At 46.2% G+C, this 21147-nt stretch overlaps 1 protein-coding gene across 1 annotated transcript in view; it reads right to left on the bottom strand.

Annotated features, from left to right (window-relative positions):
* Window positions 1-21147, bottom strand: part of LOC120054317 (KICSTOR complex protein SZT2-like) — a 153516-nt gene that overhangs the window by 74479 nt on the left and 57890 nt on the right. Inside the window, exons 38-48 of the mRNA XM_039001731.1 lie at window positions 18724-18798; window positions 18425-18563; window positions 18097-18214; window positions 15205-15325; window positions 14188-14337; window positions 13301-13403; window positions 12985-13102; window positions 12552-12639; window positions 8890-9008; window positions 8594-8758; window positions 4633-4717 (exon numbers count right to left, since the gene is read on the bottom strand). Of these exons, the coding sequence (XP_038857659.1) occupies window positions 4633-4717; window positions 8594-8758; window positions 8890-9008; window positions 12552-12639; window positions 12985-13102; window positions 13301-13403; window positions 14188-14337; window positions 15205-15325; window positions 18097-18214; window positions 18425-18563; window positions 18724-18798 (1281 nt within the window). The remainder of the gene's footprint in view (window positions 1-4632; window positions 4718-8593; window positions 8759-8889; window positions 9009-12551; window positions 12640-12984; window positions 13103-13300; window positions 13404-14187; window positions 14338-15204; window positions 15326-18096; window positions 18215-18424; window positions 18564-18723; window positions 18799-21147) is intronic.

Raw genomic sequence — 21147 nt, 5'->3', positions numbered from 1 at the left:
CGATGAACGTGCAAGTAGAGATACTGGAGTGCAAAGGAGCAAGATAAATAATTAAATACAGTATGGGGATGAGGTAGTTGGATGGGTTATATTACAGATGGGCTATGTACGGGTGCAGCGATCTGTGAGCTGCTCTGACAGCTGGTGCTTAAAGCTAGAGGGAGAAATGAGTCTTCAGCGATTTTTGCAGTTTGTTCCAGTCATTGGCAGCAGAGAACTGGAAGGAAAGGCGGCCAAAGGAAGAATTGGCTTTGGGGGTGACCAGTGAGATATACCTGCTGGAGCGCGTGCTACAGGTGGGTGCTGCTATGGTGACCAGTGAGCTGAGATAAGGCGGGGCTTTACCTAGCAGAGACTTGTAGATGACCTGGAGCCAGTGGGTTTGGCGATGAGTATGAAGCGAGAGCCAGCAAACGAGAGCGTACAAGTCGCAATGGTGGGTAGTATATGGGGCTTTGTTGACAAAACGCATGGCACTGTGATAGACTGCATCCAATTTGTTAAGTAGAGTGTTGGAGGCTATTTTGTAAATGACATCGCCGAAGTCGAGGATCGGTAGGATAGTCAGTTTTACGAGGGTATGTTTGGCAGCATGCGTGAAGGATTCTTTGTTGCGAAATAGGAAGCAGATTCTAGATTTAATTTTGGATTGGAGATGCATAATGTGAGTCTGGAAGGAGAGTTTACAGTCTAACCAGACACCTAGGTATTTCTATTTGTCCACATATTCTAAGTCAGAACCGTCCAGACTAGTGATGCTGGACGGGCGGGCAGCGATCGGTTTGAAGAGCATGCATTTAGTTTTACTTGCATTTAAGAGCAGTTGGCGGCAATGGAAGGAGAGTTGTATGGCATTGAAGCTCGTCTGGAGGGTTGTTAACAGTGTCCAAAGAAGGGCCAGAAGTATACAGAATGGTGTCGTCTGCGTAGAGGTGGATCAGAGAATCACCAGCAGCAAGAGCGACATCATTGATGTATAGAGAGAAGAGAGTCGGCCCGAGAATTTAACCCTGTGGCACCCCCATAGAGTCTGCCAGAGGTCCAGACAACAGGCCCTCCGATTTGACACACAACTCTATCAGAGAAGAAGTTGGTGAACCAGGCGAGGCAGTAATTTGAGAAACCAAGGCTGTTTAGTTTGCCAATAAGAATGTGGTGATTGACAGAGTCAAAAGCCTTGGCCAGGTCGATGAATACAGCTGCACAGTAATGTCTCTTATCGATGGCGGTTATGATATCGTTTAGGACCTTGAGCGTGGCTGACGTGCACCCATGACCAGCTCTGAAACCAGATTGCATAGCGGAGAAGGTACGGTGGGATTCGAAATGGTCTGTAATCTGTTTAACTTGGCTTTCAAAGACCTTGGAAAGGCAGGGTAGGATAGATATACAGTTGAAGTTGGAAGTTTACATACACCTTAGCCAAATACATTTAAACTCAGTTTTTTTTTACAATTCCTGACATGTAATCCTCGTAAAAATCCCATATCTTAGGTCAGTTAGGATCACCACTTTATTTGAAGAATGTGAAATGTCAGAATAATAGAGAGAATGATTTTTCAGCTTTTATTTCTTTCATCACATTCCCAGTGGGTCAGAAATTTACATACACTCAATTAGTATTTGGTAGCATTGCCTTAAAATTGTTTCACTTGGGTCAAACGTTTCAGGTAGCCTTCCACAAGCTTCCCACAATAAGTTGGGTGAATTTTGGCCCATTCCTCCTGACAGAGCTGGTGTAACGGAGTCAGGTTTGTAGGCCTCCTTGCTCGCACACGCTTTTTCAGTTCTGCCCACAAATTTTCAATGGATTGAGGTCAGGGCTTCGCGATGGCCACTCCAATACCTTGACTGCTGTCCTTAAGCCATTTTGCCACAACTTTGGAAGTATGCTTGGGGTCATTGTCCATTTGGAAGACCCATTTGCGACCAAGCTTTAACTTCCTGACTGATGTCTTGAGATATTGCTTCCACATCATTTTCCTCCCTAATGATGCCATCTATTTTGTGAAGGGCACCAGTTCCTCCTGCAGCAAAGCACCCCCACAACATGATGCTGCCACCCCCGTGCTTCACGGTTGGGATGGTGTTCTTCGGCTTGCAAACGTACCCCTTTTTCCTCCAAACATAACGATGGTCAATATGGCCAAACAGTTCTATTTTTGTTTCATCAGACCAGAGGACATTTCTCCAAAAAGTACAATCTTTGTCCCCATGTGCAGTTGCAAACAGTAGTCTGGCTTTTTTAATGGAGGTTATGGAGCAGTGGCTTCTTCCTTGCTGAGCGGCCTTTCAGGTTATAGATTTTTACCTTGTCAGTTCGGGGATTCGATCTTGCAACCTTCCGGTTACTAGTCCAATGCTCTAACCACTAGGCTACCTGCCGCCCCTACATGTTAAGCACATTTTACTCCTGAACTTATTTAGGTTTGCCATAAAAAAGTGGTTGAATAATTATTGACACAAGACATTTCAGCTTTAATTTTTTTATTAATTAGTATCCATTTCTAAAAACATAATTCCACTTTGACATTATGGGGTATTGTGTGTAGGCCAGTGACAAAATCCCTTTAATGCAACAAAATGTGGAAAAAGTTAAGGGGTGTGAATACTTTCTGAAGGCACTGTATGCTATGAGAGGTGTTTCTTATCAGCTCCTTCTGAATGCCAGATGGTGCATCAGCTGCTAATGAAATGTATGGTAATTTGCAAACTGTGTACTAAGTATTTTAAACTGAAGAAACTGCTGAGGAGTGAGGGGAGTCAGTGGAACAGCATCATAACATCATCTCTAATTAGGGTCGCAAAGGGTTCCACTAACTTTCCCAAAATTCACAGGTTTTCCACAAATACTGCAAAGAGGATTTCAGATTCCCTGTTTTTTTTTACAACCCTAGCTCTAATTGATCTACAATTTAACTAAAATGTCCAGAAGACCCTCTGCTGGGCCTCCACTACCGTAGCTCTGGTCCAGGGTGTTAGTGAGGCTTGAAGAAAGGCTCAGCGTTAACGAGCCAACACTTATGCCCTGGCACTCCAGAGCTAGCCTGGCACTCCAACTCCTTAACTCCCTTTATCCACGGCCATTGCTACTATTTTAGCACATACAGTATGAGTTATAATATGCTTTATTTGTCACAGGGCCTTTGTGCACAGCTATTAGTAAGAGGAAAATGTCTCTTTCTGCATTCTGCATTAAAACTCTGTCTATTAGCTCTCTGAGATGGAATCACTGAAGCAGTCCTTGGTATTCAAGCACAGTAGACATGTGTATTTTAGGCTCTGAGTTTGACAAGATTAATGTGGCAAACAGTTTCTTAATTAGCTGGCAATGGAATACAACAGTGCAAGACTTACCACCTTCCAGCTCTGCCAAAAAACTTCTCTAACTGTCTGAGTAGCAGTCTGCACCTGACATAATTATGTCACGCTGGGCAGGGATCAAGTAATTCAAATAACTTAAGCACCTTGTTTTGCAAGTCTTCAAATTAATGAGATGAAATCAGAGCTTCCCTTCACAGCAATTAAAAAGAAGTTAGACTGTATGGGAAATGAATGCAAGGCCTGGGTTGTGTACATCCCAAATGGCACCCTATTCCAATTATAGTGCACTAGTTTTGATGGGCTCTGGTCAAAAGTAGTGCACTTTATAGGAAATATGTTGCCATTTGGGACACATTATGGAGAGAAAAAAGCCTCGAACAAACATCAGCCTTGGTACTTTGATTCTGACACTACAGAAAGAGGTCAGATTAAGTGAGATATCAGCAGCTATTAAATTCCACTGGTTTAAAACATGATTTATGACAACAGGAATGCTATGGGGATAATATAAGTCAAAAACAATTCATTACAATGTAGCTGTCAACACACTATATAATGAACAGGACAACTGTCTTACTTTCGGCTAATCACAACCGGAGTACTGTCTTACTTTCGGCTAATCACAACCGGAGTACTGTCTTACTATAGGCTAATCATAACCGGAGTACTGTCTTACTATAGGCTAATCATAACCGGAGTACTGTCTTACTATAGGCTAATCACAACCGGAGTACTGTCTTACTATAGGCTAATCATAACCGGAGTACTGTCTTACTATAGGCTAATCATAACCGGAGTACTGTCTTACTATAGGCTAATCATAACCGGAGTACTGTCTTACTATAGGCTAATCATAACTGACAGGTGGCCATATTGCACACTCACCCACCCATCACCACACACGACAATAGTATGTGCCTGTCAACAGATAAATAATACCTGAACCTCAAACAGAGTAATGCAAAACAACAGGTGATCATTCAAATTCAGAAAAGTTACCACCACACATCGCATACGGAAGCTGGAGAGTGACAGTCCAGTCACTTGAAGAATGAGTGTAGCACTAACCAGTAGCATCGTAGCAGAACAGGAGAAATCAGATTAGTGTTTTTTAGCTATGCAAGGCAAGGCAGTGCTGTGATCATTTGCTGTGCATTTTTTTATGTGGTGGGAGGTATAAATATGGAAAGAGGCTGTCAGCACAACCCGTGATATCACGCCCTCTAAGTCAGCAGCTTAAAAAAACATGTGCACACACGAGTACGCACGCACACACACTGAAAACATGGAGAGTGAGAACGTCATTACCTTTCCCTCCGGTCCCCTGGCCCCCAGGCTTATTGTAGAGGTAGATATCAGAGTCAGGAAGCTCTCTGCTCTGACAGAAGTAGTGCTTAGAGAGAGAGAGAGACAGACAGACACACACCATGAGAGAGCGAGCGAGACAGAGAGAGCGAGCGAGACAGAGAGAGAGAGAGAGAGAGCGAGCGAGACAGAGAGAGAGCGAGCGAGCGAGACAGAGAGAGCGAGCGAGACAGAGAGAGCGAGCGAGCGAGACAGAGAGAGCGAGCGAGCGAGACAGAGAGAGAGAGAGCGAGCGAGACAGAGAGAGAGAGAGCGAGCGAGCCAGAGAGAGCGAGCGAGCCAGAGAGAGCGAGCGAGACAGAGAGAGCGAGCGAGCGAGACAGAGAGAGAGAGAGAGCGAGCGAGACAGAGAGAGAGAGCGAGCGAGCGAGACAGAGAGAGCGAGCGAGCGAGAGAGAGAGAGAGAGAGAGAGCGAGCGAGACAGGGAGAGAGAGAGCGAGCGAGCGAGACAGGGAGAGAGAGAGCGAGCGAGCGAGCCAGAGAGAGCGAGCGAGCGAGCCAGAGAGAGAGCGAGCGAGCGAGCCAGAGAGCGAGCGAGCGAGCGAGCCAGAGAGAGAGAGCGAGCGAGCGAGCCAGAGAGAGAGAGAGCGAGCGAGCCAGAGAGAGAGAGAGCGAGCGAGCCAGAGAGAGAGAGAGCGAGCGAGCCAGAGAGAGAGAGAGCGAGCGAGCCAGAGAGAGAGAGAGCGAGCGAGCCAGAGAGAGAGAGAGCGAGCGAGCCAGAGAGAGAGAGAGCGAGCGAGCCAGAGAGAGAGAGAGCGAGCGAGCCAGAGAGAGAGAGAGCGAGCGAGCCAGAGAGAGAGAGAGCGAGCGAGCCAGAGAGAGAGAGAGCGAGCGAGCCAGAGAGAGAGAGAGCGAGCGAGCCAGAGAGAGAGAGAGCGAGCGAGCCAGAGAGAGAGAGAGCGAGCGAGCCAGAGAGAGAGCGAGCGAGCGAGCCAGAGAGCGAGCGAGCGAGCCAGAGAGCGAGCGAGCGAGCCAGAGAGCAATCGAGCGAGACAGAGAGCGAGCGAGCGAGACAGAGAGCGAGCGAGCGAGACAGAGAGAGAGCGAGCGAGACAGAGAGAGCGAGCGAGCGAGACAGAGAGAGCGAGCGAGCGAGACAGAGAGAGCGAGCGAGCGAGACAGAGAGAGCGAGCGAGCGAGACAGAGAGAGCGAGCGAGCGAGACAGAGAGAGCGAGCGAGCGAGACAGAGAGAGCGAGCGAGCGAGACAGAGAGAGCGAGCGAGCGAGCCAGAGAGAGAGAGCGAGCGAGCGAGCCAGAGAGAGAGCGAGCGAGCGAGCGAGCCAGAGAGAGAGCGAGCGAGCGAGCGAGCCAGAGAGAGAGCGAGCGAGAGAGCGAGCCAGAGAGAGAGCGAGCCAGAGAGAGAGCGAGCGAGCGAGCCAGAGAGAGAGCGAGCGAGCGAGCCAGAGAGAGAGCGAGCGAGCGAGCCAGAGAGAGAGCGAGCGAGCGAGCCAGAGAGAGAGCGAGCGAGCGAGCCAGAGAGAGAGCGAGCGAGCGAGCCAGAGAGAGAGCGAGCGAGCGAGCCAGAGAGAGAGCGAGCGAGCGAGCCAGAGAGAGAGCGAGCGAGCGAGCCAGAGAGAGAGCGAGCGAGCGAGCCAGAGAGAGAGAGAGAGAGCGAGCGAGCCAGAGAGAGAGAGAGAGCGAGCGAGCCAGAGAGAGAGCGAGCGAGCGAGCCAGAGAGAGAGCGAGCGAGCGAGCCAGAGAGAGAGCGAGCGAGCCAGAGAGAGAGCGAGCGAGCCAGAGAGAGAGCGAGCGAGCCAGAGAGAGAGCGAGCGAGCCAGAGAGAGAGCGAGCGAGCCAGAGAGAGAGCGAGCGAGCCAGAGAGAGAGAGAGCGAGCGAGCCAGAGAGAGAGAGAGCGAGCGAGCCAGAGAGAGAGAGAGCGAGCGAGCCAGAGAGAGAGAGAGCGAGCGAGCCAGAGAGAGAGAGAGCGAGCGAGCCAGAGAGAGAGAGAGCGAGCGAGCCAGAGAGAGAGAGAGCGAGCGAGCCAGAGAGAGAGAGAGCGAGCGAGCCAGAGAGAGAGAGAGCGAGCGAGCCAGAGAGAGAGAGAGCGAGCGAGCCAGAGAGAGAGCGAGCGAGCGAGCCAGAGAGAGAGCGAGCGAGCGAGCCAGAGAGAGAGAGAGCGAGCGAGCCAGAGAGAGAGAGAGCGAGCGAGCCAGAGAGAGAGAGAGCGAGCGAGCCAGAGAGAGAGAGAGAGCGAGCGAGCCAGAGAGAGAGCGAGCGAGCGAGCCAGAGAGAGAGCGAGCGAGCGAGCCAGAGAGAGAGCGAGCGAGCGAGCCAGAGAGAGAGCGAGCGAGCGAGCCAGAGAGAGAGAGAGAGCGAGCGAGCCAGAGAGAGAGAGAGCGAGCGAGCCAGAGAGAGAGAGAGAGAGCGAGCGAGCCAGAGAGAGAGAGAGAGAGCGAGCGAGCCAGAGAGAGAGAGAGAGAGCGAGCGAGCCAGAGAGAGAGAGAGAGAGCGAGCGAGCCAGAGAGAGAGAGAGAGAGCGAGCGAGCCAGAGAGAGAGAGAGAGCGAGCGAGCCAGAGAGAGAGAGAGAGCGAGCGAGCCAGAGAGAGAGAGCGAGCGAGCGAGCCAGAGAGAGAGAGCGAGCGAGCGAGCCAGAGAGAGAGAGCGAGCGAGCCAGAGAGAGAGAGCGAGACACAGAGACAGAGAGAGAGAGCGAGACACAGAGACAGAGAGAGAGAGCGAGACACAGAGACAGAGAGAGAGAGCGAGACACAGAGACAGAGAGAGAGAGCGAGACACAGAGACAGAGAGAGAGACAGAGAGAGAGACAGAGACAGATAATTAGCAACAAAACAAAAGTGAAGGAAGAAGTCAGAATATTTTGTGAAGAGCTGATTTCATACACCAAAATGAAACTTCAAAGTAAATGTTGTCACAAGTTCATAGGGAACTGAACATGCCACACTATTCCAGTCGCGCTTATTACAGCGGCGGAATCTGCGTCGACTACCATGGCAAGTGGCCATTCCTACTCTGGCCACAAAAGCAGTGAAAAATAAAACACTGCTCTATTTTCTCTGAATCTGGCGAGGTGTTCTGCTTCGCCCAGCCAACTAGAGCCCACCAGAAAATGTTGGAGGGACAGAAGTCGGGTTAGAATGAGGTGGGACATTATATACAGACTTTCACTTCTGGATGTTGCCCCTAGTGTCTGTAGGCTTGGCTGTAGCCTACCTTGAGGTAGTGCTCGAAGTAGCTGTCTGTGTACCAGTGCAGTGTAGTATACTAGTGGTGTAGCCTACCTTGAAGTGGTGTTCTACGTAGCTGTCTGTGTACCAGTGCAGTGTAGTATACTAGTGGTGTAGCCTACCTTGAGGTAGTGTTCTACGTAGCTGTCTGTGTACCAGTGCAGTGTAGTATACTAGTGGTGTAGCCTACCTTGAGGTAGTGTTCTACGTAGCTGTCTGTGTACCAGTGCAGTGTAGTGTACTAGTGGTGTAGCCTACCTTGAGGTAGTGTTCTACATAGCTGTCTGTGTACCAGTGTAGTGTACTAGTGGTGTAGCCTACCTTGAAGTGGTGTTCTACGTAGATGTCTGTGTACCAGTGTAGTATACTAGTGGTGTAGCCTACCTTGAGGTAGTGTTCTACATAGCTGTCTGTGTACCAGTGTAGTGTACTAGTGGTGTAGCCTACCTTGAAGTGGTGTTCTACGTAGATGTCTGTGTACCAGTGTAGTATACTAGTGGTGTAGCCTACCTTGAGGTAGTGTTCTACGTAGCTGTCTGTGTACCAGTGCAGTGTAGTGTACTAGTGGTGTAGCCTACCTTGAGGTAGTGTTCTACGTAGCTGTCTGTGTACCAGTGCAGTGTAGTATACTAGTGGTCTAGCCTACCTTGAGGTAGTGTTCTACGTAGCTGTCTGTGTACCAGTGCAGTGTAGTATACTAGTGGTCTAGCCTACCTTGAAGTGGTGTTCTACGTAGCTGTCTGTGTACTTGGGGATGTGGAGGAAGATCAGCAGGTTCTGCCTGAGGTAGTGGGCCACAGCAGGGGTCCAGGGCATGAAGCACTGCGGCAGAGTAAACTCCATCACCTCTGTGGCTGGAGAGCCTGATGGCTGGATAAACTGAGGAGAGAACAATTCCAACTAAATACTGTGTAATGCTATGTTGTCTGAACTAGCCCCTCCCCACTACAGAATGACCCAAACTTGATTCATCAAAGGAATAAGTGGCGCTAACGCATCACATAATTTACCTCCACGTCAGCGGGGGTGAGTTTGCAGTTCCTGCCCAGCATGATGGTGATGATGTCCAGGGTGGTCTCATCCAGACGCTTCCTCAGAACCTTCACCAGCTCATCTGTGATCTCTGGACCTGTGTTGCAGACCAGGCAGACCATGGCTCTTTCCCAATTGCCCCCCCAAAAAATCCATCCTCTCCTCACCTCCTCTCCTTCATTGCTATGACCAGAAAAAAACTGACCAGGTGAAAGTCAGTCTAATGATGAGCATCCACCATACCGTTTTCACCTGTCCAGTCTTTTTCACATCAGTGCAGATGATTGGGAGGAGACGAGGAGAGGACAGATTTTTAAGCAATGGAAATAGAGCCCATGTCACCCTGGGGAAGTAGAGGGCCTCATTGTCAAAATCCCCAAGTATCCCTTTAAATGCGTATATTTGACTTCCCGTAGTGTTGACAGAGGATACCTCAGTGGTGTCTAGGGTTGCAAATGGTTGGAAATTTCACGGAAATTTTCCATGGGAAGTGAAGCCCGGGAATTTTGGAAATTTCAACCAAAAAAGTTAGCTTATAACAGTGAACCTTTTTTGTGGGATACACTTAAGACAATTCTAGGTCTTGTGGCATATTTTTGTTAAACTCTCCCCAATTCAATGGAATTTCAACCCTCTGCATGCACAGTGCATTCTTCCATCACATGTTCAGCTGATTCTCAAGATCTTGCACACTAATGAGATGCTATTGAGCCCACACTACTACACCATCTGAGCCAAGGACTACATGCTTTCTGGTCAGTTCTGATTACAATACTGGGTGGGGTGAATATATTTTATATGACATTCATGATGTTTTGTTAACTAGTAAGTAGTAGCCTACAGCAAAGTGTGTTTAAATCATTTCTAACTTGTTAACAATTTCTGCTAGTTAGTTTTTGCTACCATGTGGGTTTTAGCTTGCTTGAGCCTGCTAACTGAAGAGTGTTCATTTACCTTACAAAGGAGTTGTTACATCTAACTGCTTAACTATTTATCTGTACATGGAATTGTATTTGTTGTTTTTTTACATTTTTTCCCCTAATCTTTACATGAAAATGCCACGGGCACTATCTGATGTGTGGAGACATTTCACTGCAGCTAATGTAGAAGAAAAAGCTAAGTACATTTGCAAATACTGTGCCAAATCATATGTGAAGAATGCTTTATCTACTCATTTGTTGGATGCAGAGTTCAACAGAGTTCACGTGAAGGTCAAGCCAATCATAGAGAAAGCAGACTGTATTGCAATCCTCTCTGATGGGTGGTTGAATGTTCGTGGGCAAGAAATAATTAACTACATCTTCTCCACCCATCAACCAGTATTCTACAAGAGCACAGGCACAAGGGACAACAGACACACCGGCCTCTACATTGCAGATGAGCTGAAGGCAATCATCAATGACCTTGGACCACAGAAGGCATTTGCACTGGTGACTGACAATGCTGCGAACATGAAGGCTGCTTGGTCTAAAGTGGAGGAGTCCTAACCTTACATCACACCCATCGGCTGTGCTGCTCATGCATTGAATCTGCTCCTCAATGACATCATGGCACTGAAAACAATGGATACACTCTACAACAGAGCCAAGGAAATGGTTAGGTATGTGAAGGGTCATCAAGTTATAGCAGCAATCTACCTCACCAAGCAAAGTGATAAGAATAAGAGCACCACATTGAAGCTGCCCAGCAACACCCATTGGGGTGGTGTTGTCATCATGTTTGACAGTCTCCTGGAGGGGAAGGAGTCTCCAAAAATGGCCATATCACAGTCTGCCGATATGGACAGCCCCATCAAGAGGATCCTCCTGGATAATGTATTTTGGGAGAGAGTGGTAAGCAGCCTGAAACTTCTGAAACCTACAGCAGTAGCCATTGCACGGATTGAGGGAGACAATGCCATCCTGTCTGACGTTCAGACTCTGCTTGCAGATGTAAGAGAAGAAATCCATACTGCCCTGCCCACTTCACTGTTTTCACTGTTGCTCCAAGCAGAGAAAACTGCAGTTCTGAAAGCAAAAAGTGTTAAGACTTCTGCCCATACACGCCGCACCGTACATGTTGGACCCAGAGTATGCTGGCAAGAGCATCCTGTCTGGTGCAGTGATCAACAAGGCCTATGGTGTCATCATTACCGTGTCTCTGCACCTTGGCCTGGATGAGTGCAAGGTTCTTGGCAGTCTGGCGAAGCAGTCTGGCGAAGTACACTTCCAAACAAGGGCTTTGGGATGGAGATGCAATATTGCAGTCGTGCCAACATATCTCATCAGCCACCTGGTGGAAGGGAATTTGTGGATCTGAGGCTTTTTCCCCTATTGCCTCCATCATCCTCCAAATCCCACCAACATTAGCCGCCTCAGAGTGCAACTGGTCCTTGTTTGGGAACACACACACCAAAGCATGCAAAAGGCTGACCAATACAAGGGTTGAAAATTAGTGGCCATCCGGGCAAATTTGAGGCTTTTTGAGCCTGACAATGAGCCATCCTCAACTAGGTTGGAAAGTGACAGTGAAGATGAGGCTTCACAGTTTGATGTCCAAGAGGTGGACATTGAGGAGGTCCAGGGAGAAGACATGGAAGCCTGAGAGGAAGACAACCAAAGCTTTAGTTTCTAGACTATCATTTTACAGATGTATGTTGAAAACCTTTTTGGGAGATGCGATGGATCATTGGGGATCATTTAATATTCCCTTTCTTTTGTTGTTCAGTGAAATCATCCCATGTGAAGAGTCAGTCATTTAATTAAAGTTCAATTCGGAACTAAATTGTTTTTTAAAATTTATATTGAAAAGGATTTATTAATTTTAAATTATGTCTACTTATGATAAGGTAAAAGGTTCATGTTTCTGTATCCATATGATATGGTAAATATATCCAATGCAAAAAACATCTACATTTAAATGGTATTAATATTAATTTGCATATATTTCCTTTAATTCCCATATATTCCCACGGAAAGTTTCCACCTCTGAATATTCCCCAAAATGTGCAACCCTAGTGGTGTCTCTCTCGCTCTGATATATTTATGCAAATCAATGCTCAGTGAGTTGTTTTGAGCCTTAGAAACAAACAATGAATTGAAACACATACACACACTTCAAGAAAACTTAAACCCTCTGTAAACAAAGGAATTCATAAATAAAGAAGTTGAGCTGTATGAACAGTTGTCGGGGAGAAGGAAAAAAAAACTTGGGAAGATTTTAATAAGTCACTCTTGTTGTTGAAGCCCAGAAAGACTTTCGGAGAGAAATAGCTGACATCATAGATGGAGCCTGGGCAGAGTTAAATGGAGCAAGATCAACAGTGCCATCTAGAAGGGTGTTAGAGGTACTGCAGCACAGCGTACAGAATGTTCACACTATTTGACACCAACAATGAATCAGCGATTTCATTTGTTACTCTTAAGTTAGCCATGAGGACAGTAGTGTGGGCACATTTATCTCAGAGTGGGAATGCACTGAGAGGTGACACAGAGGTGCACAGAGGTTTCTTAGTCCTAACTTCAGTTTTTAACTGCAGGCTCAGCCCATCTTTCATTATGCTACCTCTGCTCACAATCCATACACTGCAGAATTCTGTCCCAATGTTCCCCAATCCCCATGAGCCCCTCTCTTGCCCTTGCTCTCCAAATCCCTATCTTACCAGCAGTTCCCACTCCATGCACCAGCAACAGGATGTGTTTGTCCACCTGTCCTACTGGACGGGGACCTTCCAGAGATGACCGGGAGCCCTGCAGATAGATGGAGTAAAACATACACACACAGAAAGACACACATGCCGACACACACACACGTCAGACCACTGCAGATATTTGACATTACAACCCAAAATCATCTCTAACCCAAGGGCACGTTACCACAGTTCTGGGAACAGCAGATAAATCAACTAGTGGTGACACAACTTCAGAGCCCTAATGGTTTCTCAGCGCCACAGTTGCCTGCACTTCAATAGAGAAATCAACTATGAGCTTGCTACTGTACTATGGGATCCTCAGAGTATACAGCCCTAATGGTTCTTCAGGGCCACAGTTGCTTGTTGAGCAATAGAGAAGCCCTCTGTAAGTGTGCTACTGTACCGTGAACTCCTCAGAGAAGAGGGGCTCCTGGCTCCGGGCGAGACCAACACAGCGAGACATGGGCTGTAGGCTGCCATCCAGGTCAGAGTACTTCCCTGTTTGAGATGTCTCACAAAGTCTGGGAAGAACAGAGATCATGGGAATATGTTGGGGGTAAGGGAACTTTAAAATGCATAATCAAGAACTGGCATGCTCAACTCAATTCCTTCAACAAGTCTCTGGTTGGATGCAGCAGAGAGAAGTGCCTATGAAGAGGTGGGACTGTTCTACAATGAGGGGAGGCAAGAATAAGAATAAGGGGGGCAACAGGGCTAACCTCAGGTAGAAGACTGATTTGGTAGTGCGCTCCTGATAGACAAACATGCTCTTCCTGTTGACCACACACAAGGCGTTGAGCACTGACTGCAGAGCCTGGATAGCTGGGATATGGAGAGAAGAGAGTCTTTCAACACAAATAAAGATACTGAGCAAACCATCTCAATTATACTGACACTGATTGTATTGAATCCATCATATTAAAATGTTAAATATTTTTTAAAGGCCAATGCAGCAGTTTTTATTTCAATATCAAATAATTTCTGGGTAACAATTAAGATTTTCTCAATTAAAAAAATTGTCAAAAATAAATAAAAATATCTTCTTAGCAAAAGAAATTTCTCAAGCAAAAATGTTGCTAGGACTGTCTGGGAGTGGCCTGAGTTAGGGGCCTAATGTGAGGGATATGTAACGTGAAAACGATCTGTTATTTGAAGAGAGGAGGGCAAACTCTTTGTTATTGGTCTATTCATTTATATTGCCTGGTGATGTCACCAGGCCGTTCAAAACCCGCACCCATGCAAACAAACTGACATTTCAGGAGGCCTTTTCAAACAGCTCTTACACTAAAAGGGCATTATCATCATTTTTACAATTTCACAGTATTATTCCAACTTTCATAGTGTGGAAATATAAATAAAACACAGAAAAATCATGTTTTGACTGCACTGCTCCTTTAAATAAAGGAAGTCATTCATTTTCCTATTCATCATCATCATTTTCACATAATTGTCAGATGTTTGTTAATATTGGCATATTTAATTCAGGATCAAGATGTTATTGTTAATGGTCATGAAGACATGAAGTCCTACTCTGTCAGTGGTCTTTATTTCTCTGCATGTTCGGAAAACATTTTTGTTCTGTATTTTGCCAGTGGCACTGACTCACCCCTGGACACACCTACGTTGGGTCCCACTTTGAGGCGAGGGTGGATGTGGATGACGGTGCTCCACACCACCTCACAGGCAAAGTGACCTGGGATGAACTGCATGGTGGCAGCAAGGTAGTCCCGCGGCTGGTAGTTCTCAGCATTGTAATCTGTTGGTGGGTGAAGGGGGTGAATAAGATGGGAGAGAGAGAGGGTGGGTGGGTGAGTGAGACAGAGAGAGACAGAAAAGAGAAAATAATTTACAACCACAACTGCAGAGAGAGAGGGGAGATGCATTTCAGTGTGACGCCAGCCAGGAAAAGAAACAACACAATTTGCTATGGGAGCCTTTTCCCTTCCCCAGTAACATTATGTTACTGCACTGCAGTCACAAACAACAAGCCCTCTCTGATGTCTATCCCCTCTCCAGGATCCAATTCATTTACACACACTGGAGCAAAACAAACAGCAATATTAGGAAATTACAGTTGGTAATTCTGTTTTAACAGCTTCCATAAAATACAAAGTTAATCTCATGAGCGTTCCCACTGGTTCCCTCTCCAAGCATACTTCACTGGCCTGTCACTGATGCTCTTCCCTGTAACCTTGCATACATTAGAGAAAGAGAGAGTGTGTGTTTCCTTCTCCTTGGCCCTGTATTGATTGTGCTCCATCATCACTGTGACAGTTGGGAGCTCACAGGGCCAAGAAAGTGCAATGCATTATTAACTTGTGTACTGTACAATGACAAACTCAGTGTCATCAAGGGCGTATATATGATGTACATTACGTTTATGGTGTTTGCAAAAATCTATTGGAGAGCCCTTCTAAAGCAAGGATGGGCAAACATTTTGGCTCGAGGATAAAAGAATTCAGCAGAGGCCTGCACAGATTATTTTTCGGGAACGAATTGTTAGTTAAAAGCAATTTGCGAGACAGAAAAATACAGTTATTTGAAAATATATGGCAAGTGTCTGCCTGTAGCATGTGTATAAGTGTGTGCAGATGATAGTGATCGTGAGTGTTGACTGACTAACCATCAGAGTTGGCCAGTCTCTGTCTGTACAGGGACTCGTTCTTCCAGATATCCTCTTCACTCTCTGCCACCAGAAGAGAGTTACACACGTGGCTGTCATTGAGGTCCTGGAGTAGCAGACGCTGTGGAGAAACAGAGTAAAGAAGAGGAGAGACCAGACAGAGGAGAGATGAGAGACCAGACAGAGGAGAGATGAGAGACCAGACAGAGGAGAGATGAGAGACCAGACAGAGGAGAGATGAGAGACCAGACAGAGGAGAGGAGAGACCAGACAGAGGAGAGATGAGAGACCAGACAGAGGGAGTTCGTTCCTGTTCCAATATCCACACTACCATACTACTTAGAATGTAATTGCTTTGTTATAAGTGGTATGCTACCGTGGATATTTGAACGTAGCCTTAGAGGTTGAACAGCACCAACTAGACAGAGAGAGGGGTGTATTTACCCTTGTAGGGTGGCCAGAATCAGGGTGACTAAATCAATGGAGGCCAGAGGAGAAAAAAAAGTGTTCAAAAATCTGAAAAATGGCATCGCATCAGCTAGGTGGATTCACTGCAAGAATTAAGGCTACATGGCTAGCTGACAGGCTCACTTTCCCGTTGAACTCATCATCCTTCTCGAATCCACAGGAAATAAAACAATATAGGAGGTAAGATGGATATCGATTTGAGACATGAAATTTTGTATTTTCATATTTTAGTATACACGTTCATATTTAGTTGAAAGATTTCTCACAAAAACAAACGTATCTCTGTGAAATGTCAACGGAGCACAGAGCATATACCCAGCTTTTTATTTTCAAATCAGTTTTATTTAATTCAGCTTGTGTCATGCTAATTTAGCTTTTTGCGACCCACGGAATAACTTTGAAGACGACGACCACAAGATGTAAAATCCTCAAAAGATTTTACGAGAAACCTGCACCGCTATGTCAACCGAGTTCGGTGCTTATTATCGGATGCATTAGGTTATGAAATCCGATAATGATATGTTAGAGAAGGACCCCACTGAACGATTCAGAACATGAAGAATCATATTTGTCTTGGTAAAATGTATTTGATAACATAAGGAAGTAAAATCTCATCACCAAACGCATTTTCAACCAATAACCAGAATGGGTGAACACTCTATATACAGTTGAAGTCGGAAGTTTACATACACCTTAGCCAAATACATTTAAACTCAGTTGTTCACAATTCCTGAAAATTAATCCTAATAAAAATTCCCTGTCTTAGGTCAGTTAGGATCACCACTTGATTTTAAGAATGTGAATTGTCAGAATAATAGTAGAGAGAATGATTTATTTCAGCTTTTATTTCTTTCATCACATTCCCAGTGGGTTAGAATTTTATATACACTCAATTAGTATTTGGTAGCATTGCCTTTAAATTGTTTAACTTGGGTCAAACGTTTCTGGAGCCTTCCACAAGCTTCCCACAATAAGTTGGGTGAATTTTGGCCCATTCCTCCTGACAGAGCTGGTGTAACGGAGTCAGGTTTGTAGGCCTCCTTGCTCGCACACGCTTTTTCAGTTCTGCCCACAAATTTTCTATAACATTGAGGTCAGGGCTTTGTGATGGCCACTCCAATATCTTGACTTTGTTGTTCTTAAGCCATTTTGCCACAACTTTGGAAGTATGCTTGGGGTCATTGTCCATTTGGAAGACCCATTTGCGACCAAGCTTTAACGTCCTGACTGATGTCTTGAGATGTTGCTTCAATATATCTACATAATTTTCCTGGCTCATGATGCCATCTATTTTGTGAAGTGCACCAGGCCCTCCTGCAGCAAAGCACCAACACAACATGATGCTGCCACCCCCGTGCATCACGGTTGGGATGGTGTTCTTTGGCTTGCAAGCCTCCCCCTTTTCCTTCAAACATAACAATGGTCATTATGGCCAAACAGTTATATTTTTGTTTCATCAGACCAGAGGACATTTCTCCAAAAAGTACGATCTTTGTCCCCATGTGCAGATGCAAACCGTAGTCTGGCTTTTTTATGGTGGTTTTGGAGCAGTGGCTTCTTCCTTGCTGAGCGGCCTTTCAGGTTATGTCGATATAGGACTCGTTTTACTGTGGATATAGACACTTTTGTACCGGTTTCCTCCAGCATCTTCACAAAGTCTTTTGCTGTTGTTCTGGGATTGATATGCACTTTTCCCACCAAAGTACATTCATCTCTAGGAGACAGAACGCGTCTCCTTCCTGAGCGGTATGGCGGCTGCGTGGTCCCATGGTGTTTATACTTGCGTACTATTGTTTGTACAGATGAACGTGGTACCTTCAGGCATTTGGAAATTGCTTCTAAGGATGAACCAGACTTGTGGAGGTCTACAATTGTTTTTCTGAGGTCTTGGCTGATTTCTTTTGATTTTTCCAATATGTCAAGCAAAGAGGCACTGAGTTTGAAGGTCGGCCTTGAAATACATCCACAGGTACACCTCCAATTGACTCAAATTATGTCAATTAGCCTATCAGGAGCTTCTAAAGCCATAACATCATTTTCTGGAATTTTCTAAGCTGTTTAAAGCCACAGTCAACTTAGTAAACTTCTGACCCACTGGAATTGTGATACAGTGAATTATAAGTGAAATAATCTGTCTGTAAACAATTGTTGGAAAAATTACTTGTGTCATGCACAAAGTAGATGTCCTAACCGACTTGTCAAAACTATAGTTTGTTAACAAGAAATGTGTGGAGTGGTTGAAAAACGAGTTTTAATGACTCCAACCTAACTGTATGTAAACTTCCGACTTCAACTGTATAAGCATTGAAGTGTCAGAAATGTCTTAATGGGAGAGAGTGTAACCTACCTATTTCGAACAATTGAAAATGTCTATTAACGTCAAACAAACAGAGGATCACAATCACACAAAGGAGTGTAACCTACCTGATTGACTATACGGCAGATCTCCCCAATCTTCCTCACCACCATCTGACGCAACTGTAAGTACTCTGGCACCTCCTCCTCCTCCCCTACTCCGTCCTCCTTCCCTTCGTTGAAGCTCCTGCAAACAATATTCCATGACGAATTTATATCTTACAGGTCTCTTTTGAGATTTTTATCTCAATGAGAATAACCTGTATAATTAAATAATGGAATCGTTATGTAACAATTGTGTCATGTAAGATGGCACACTGAACATTCTAAATGGCTGAAGGTGAGCAGCAGTTATGAGCTGCATCCGTGTCCTCCCTAAGCCCCTGCCCTCTCTCACCTGGAGTGGGAGTACACCTCTACTTTGTCCTGGTGGACCTTAACGATGAGCCAGAAGTCAGGCAGCAGGGGGGACTGGGACTCCTGTTCTTCTATAGTGGGGCTCTCACATTCAGAGTCAATGCTGCCACCATCATAACCTAAAAATATACAGCTAAAAATGTTTCATTAGCTTTCATTAGCAGCATCATCATCATGATCGTCACCACCGTCGTTATCATCATCGTGATAAAGATCATGATCATCATTATCATCGTTATGAGCAACACTATCATAATCATTATAATGTCCATCTCTTACCCAGCATGTCAGAGTCCAGGCTTCCTTGACTGGAGACCACACTCTGTACTCTGCTGGGCCTCAGCTTGCCACTACCTGAGGAGGAGACAAGTTTTACAGTTTTACACCACATTCACCTGAGGTAGCAGAGATTAATCTCCAGAAGCCCACTATCTTAGACTGTCAGAGACATGACTAAGACCCTCAGGGATTTCTCCTCCTCCCTCCGCCTCTACACTGACAAGCCCTAGGAGTCTCCCCACCTCAATGTTGGAACATGTATTCCAGAGAGAAGTGTGTGTGTGGGGGGGGTCATCTCATGTAATATTCTGTCTGTCAGCTCAGAGCGGAGTGCTGCTGCCTGTTGATTTGGGAATGGAGAGGGAGAGGGAGAAAACAGCCTTAAGGGCGGAAACGCGGTAAAGCTGCCAGCTCAGTCAACAGACTTAAGAGACTTGTGCTGTTAGTACTGCCGAAGATTCACTCACTCCTACTCTCCTCATTGGTGTCACACAGCCAGCCTCGCAAGAGACAATCCACACAGACACACGCATACAGTGCATTTGGAAAGTATTCAGACCCCTTGACTTTTTCCACATTTTGTTACATTACAGCCTTATTCTAAAATTGATTAAATAGTTTATTTCTTCTCATCAATCTACACACAATACCCCATAATGACAAAGCAAAAACTGTTTTTTATAAAAAATAAAAAGAAATGGAAATATCACATTTACTTAATTAAGTGTTCAGACCCTTTACTCAGTACTTTGTTGAAGCACCTTTGGCAGCAATTACAGCCTCGAGTCTTCTTGGGTATGACGCTACAAGCTTGGCAACACCTGTATTTGGAGAGTTTCTCCCACTCTTCTCTGCAGATCCTCTCAAGCTCTGGTCAGGTTGGATGGGGAGCGTTGCTGCACAGCTATTTTCAGGTCTCTCCAGAGATGTTCGATCTGGTTCAAGTCCAGGCTCTGGCTGGGCCACTCAAGAACATTCAAAGACTTGTCCCGAAGCAACTCCTGTGTTGTCTTGGTTGTGTGCTTAGGTTCGTTGTCCTGTTGGAAGGTGAACCTTCGCCCCCAGTCTGAGGTCCTGAGTGCTCTGGAGCAGGTTTCATCAAGGATCTCTCTGTACTTTGCTCCATTCATATTTTCCTTGATCCTGACTAGTCTCCCAGTCCCTGCCGCTGAATAACATCCTCACAGCATGATGCTGCCACCACCATGCTTCACCGTAGGGATGGTGCCAGGTTTCCTCCAGACATGACGCTTGGCATTCAAGCCAAAGAGTTCAACTTTGTTTCATCAGACCAGAGAATCTTGTTTCTCACGGTCTGAGAGTTTTTAGGTCCCTTTTGGCAAACTTCAAGCGGGCTTTCATGTGCCATTGGGTTCTTGGTCACTTCCCTGACCAAGGCACTTCTCCCCGATTGCTCAGTTTGGCCGGGTGGCCAACTCTAAAAGAGTCTTGGTGGTTCCAAACTTCTTCCATTTAAGAATGATGGAGGCGGGGCCTCCCGGGTGGCGCAGTGGTCTAGGGCACTGCATCGCAGTGCTAGCTGCGCCACCAGAGTCTCTGGGTTCGCGCCCAGGCTCTGTCGCAGCCGGCCGCGACCGGGAGGTCCGTGGGGCGACGCACAATTGGCCTAGCGTCGTCCGGGTTAGGGAGGGTTTGGCCGGTAGGGATATCCTTGTCTCATCTCGCTCCAGCGACTCCTGTGGCGGGCAGCGCAGTGCGCGCTAACCAAGGGGGCCAGGTGCACGGTGTTTCCTCCGACACATTGGTGCGGCTGGCTTCCGGGTTGGAGGCGCGCTGTGTTAAGAAGCAGTGCGGCTTGGTTGGGTTGTGCTTCGGAGGACGCGTGGCTTTTGACCTTTGTCTCTCCCGAGCCCGTACGGGAGTTGTAGCGATGAGACAAGATAGTAATTACTAGCGATTGGATACCACGAAAATTGGGGAGAAAAGGGGATAAAATAAAATAAAAAAAAGAATGATGAGGCCACTGTGTTCTTGGGGACATTCAATGCTGCAGACATTTTTTGGTACCTATCCCCAGATCTGTGCCTCAACACAATCCTCTCTCGGGGGTCTACGGACAACTCCTTCGACCTCATGGCTTTGTTTTTGCTCTGACGTGCTGTCAACTGTGGGACCTTATATAGACAGGTGTGAGCCTTCATGTCCAATCAATTGAATTTACCACAGGTGGACTCCAATCAAGTTGTAGAAACATCAAAGATGATCAATGGAAACAGGATGCACCTGAGCTCAATTTCCAGTATCATAGCAAAGGGTCTGAATACTTATGTAAATACGGTATTTATGTTTTCGCTTTGTCATTATGGGGTATTGTGTGTAGATTGATGAGGGGAAAAAAATATTTAATCCATTTTAAAATAAGGCTGTAACGTAACAAAATGTGGAAAAGGGGAAGGGGTCTGA

This window comes from Salvelinus namaycush, chromosome 10 (genome assembly GCF_016432855.1).
Source record: "Salvelinus namaycush isolate Seneca chromosome 10, SaNama_1.0, whole genome shotgun sequence".
In the NCBI taxonomy this organism is placed as follows: domain Eukaryota; kingdom Metazoa; phylum Chordata; class Actinopteri; order Salmoniformes; family Salmonidae; genus Salvelinus; species Salvelinus namaycush.
This window is presented reverse-complemented; position numbering and strand designations above follow the sequence as displayed.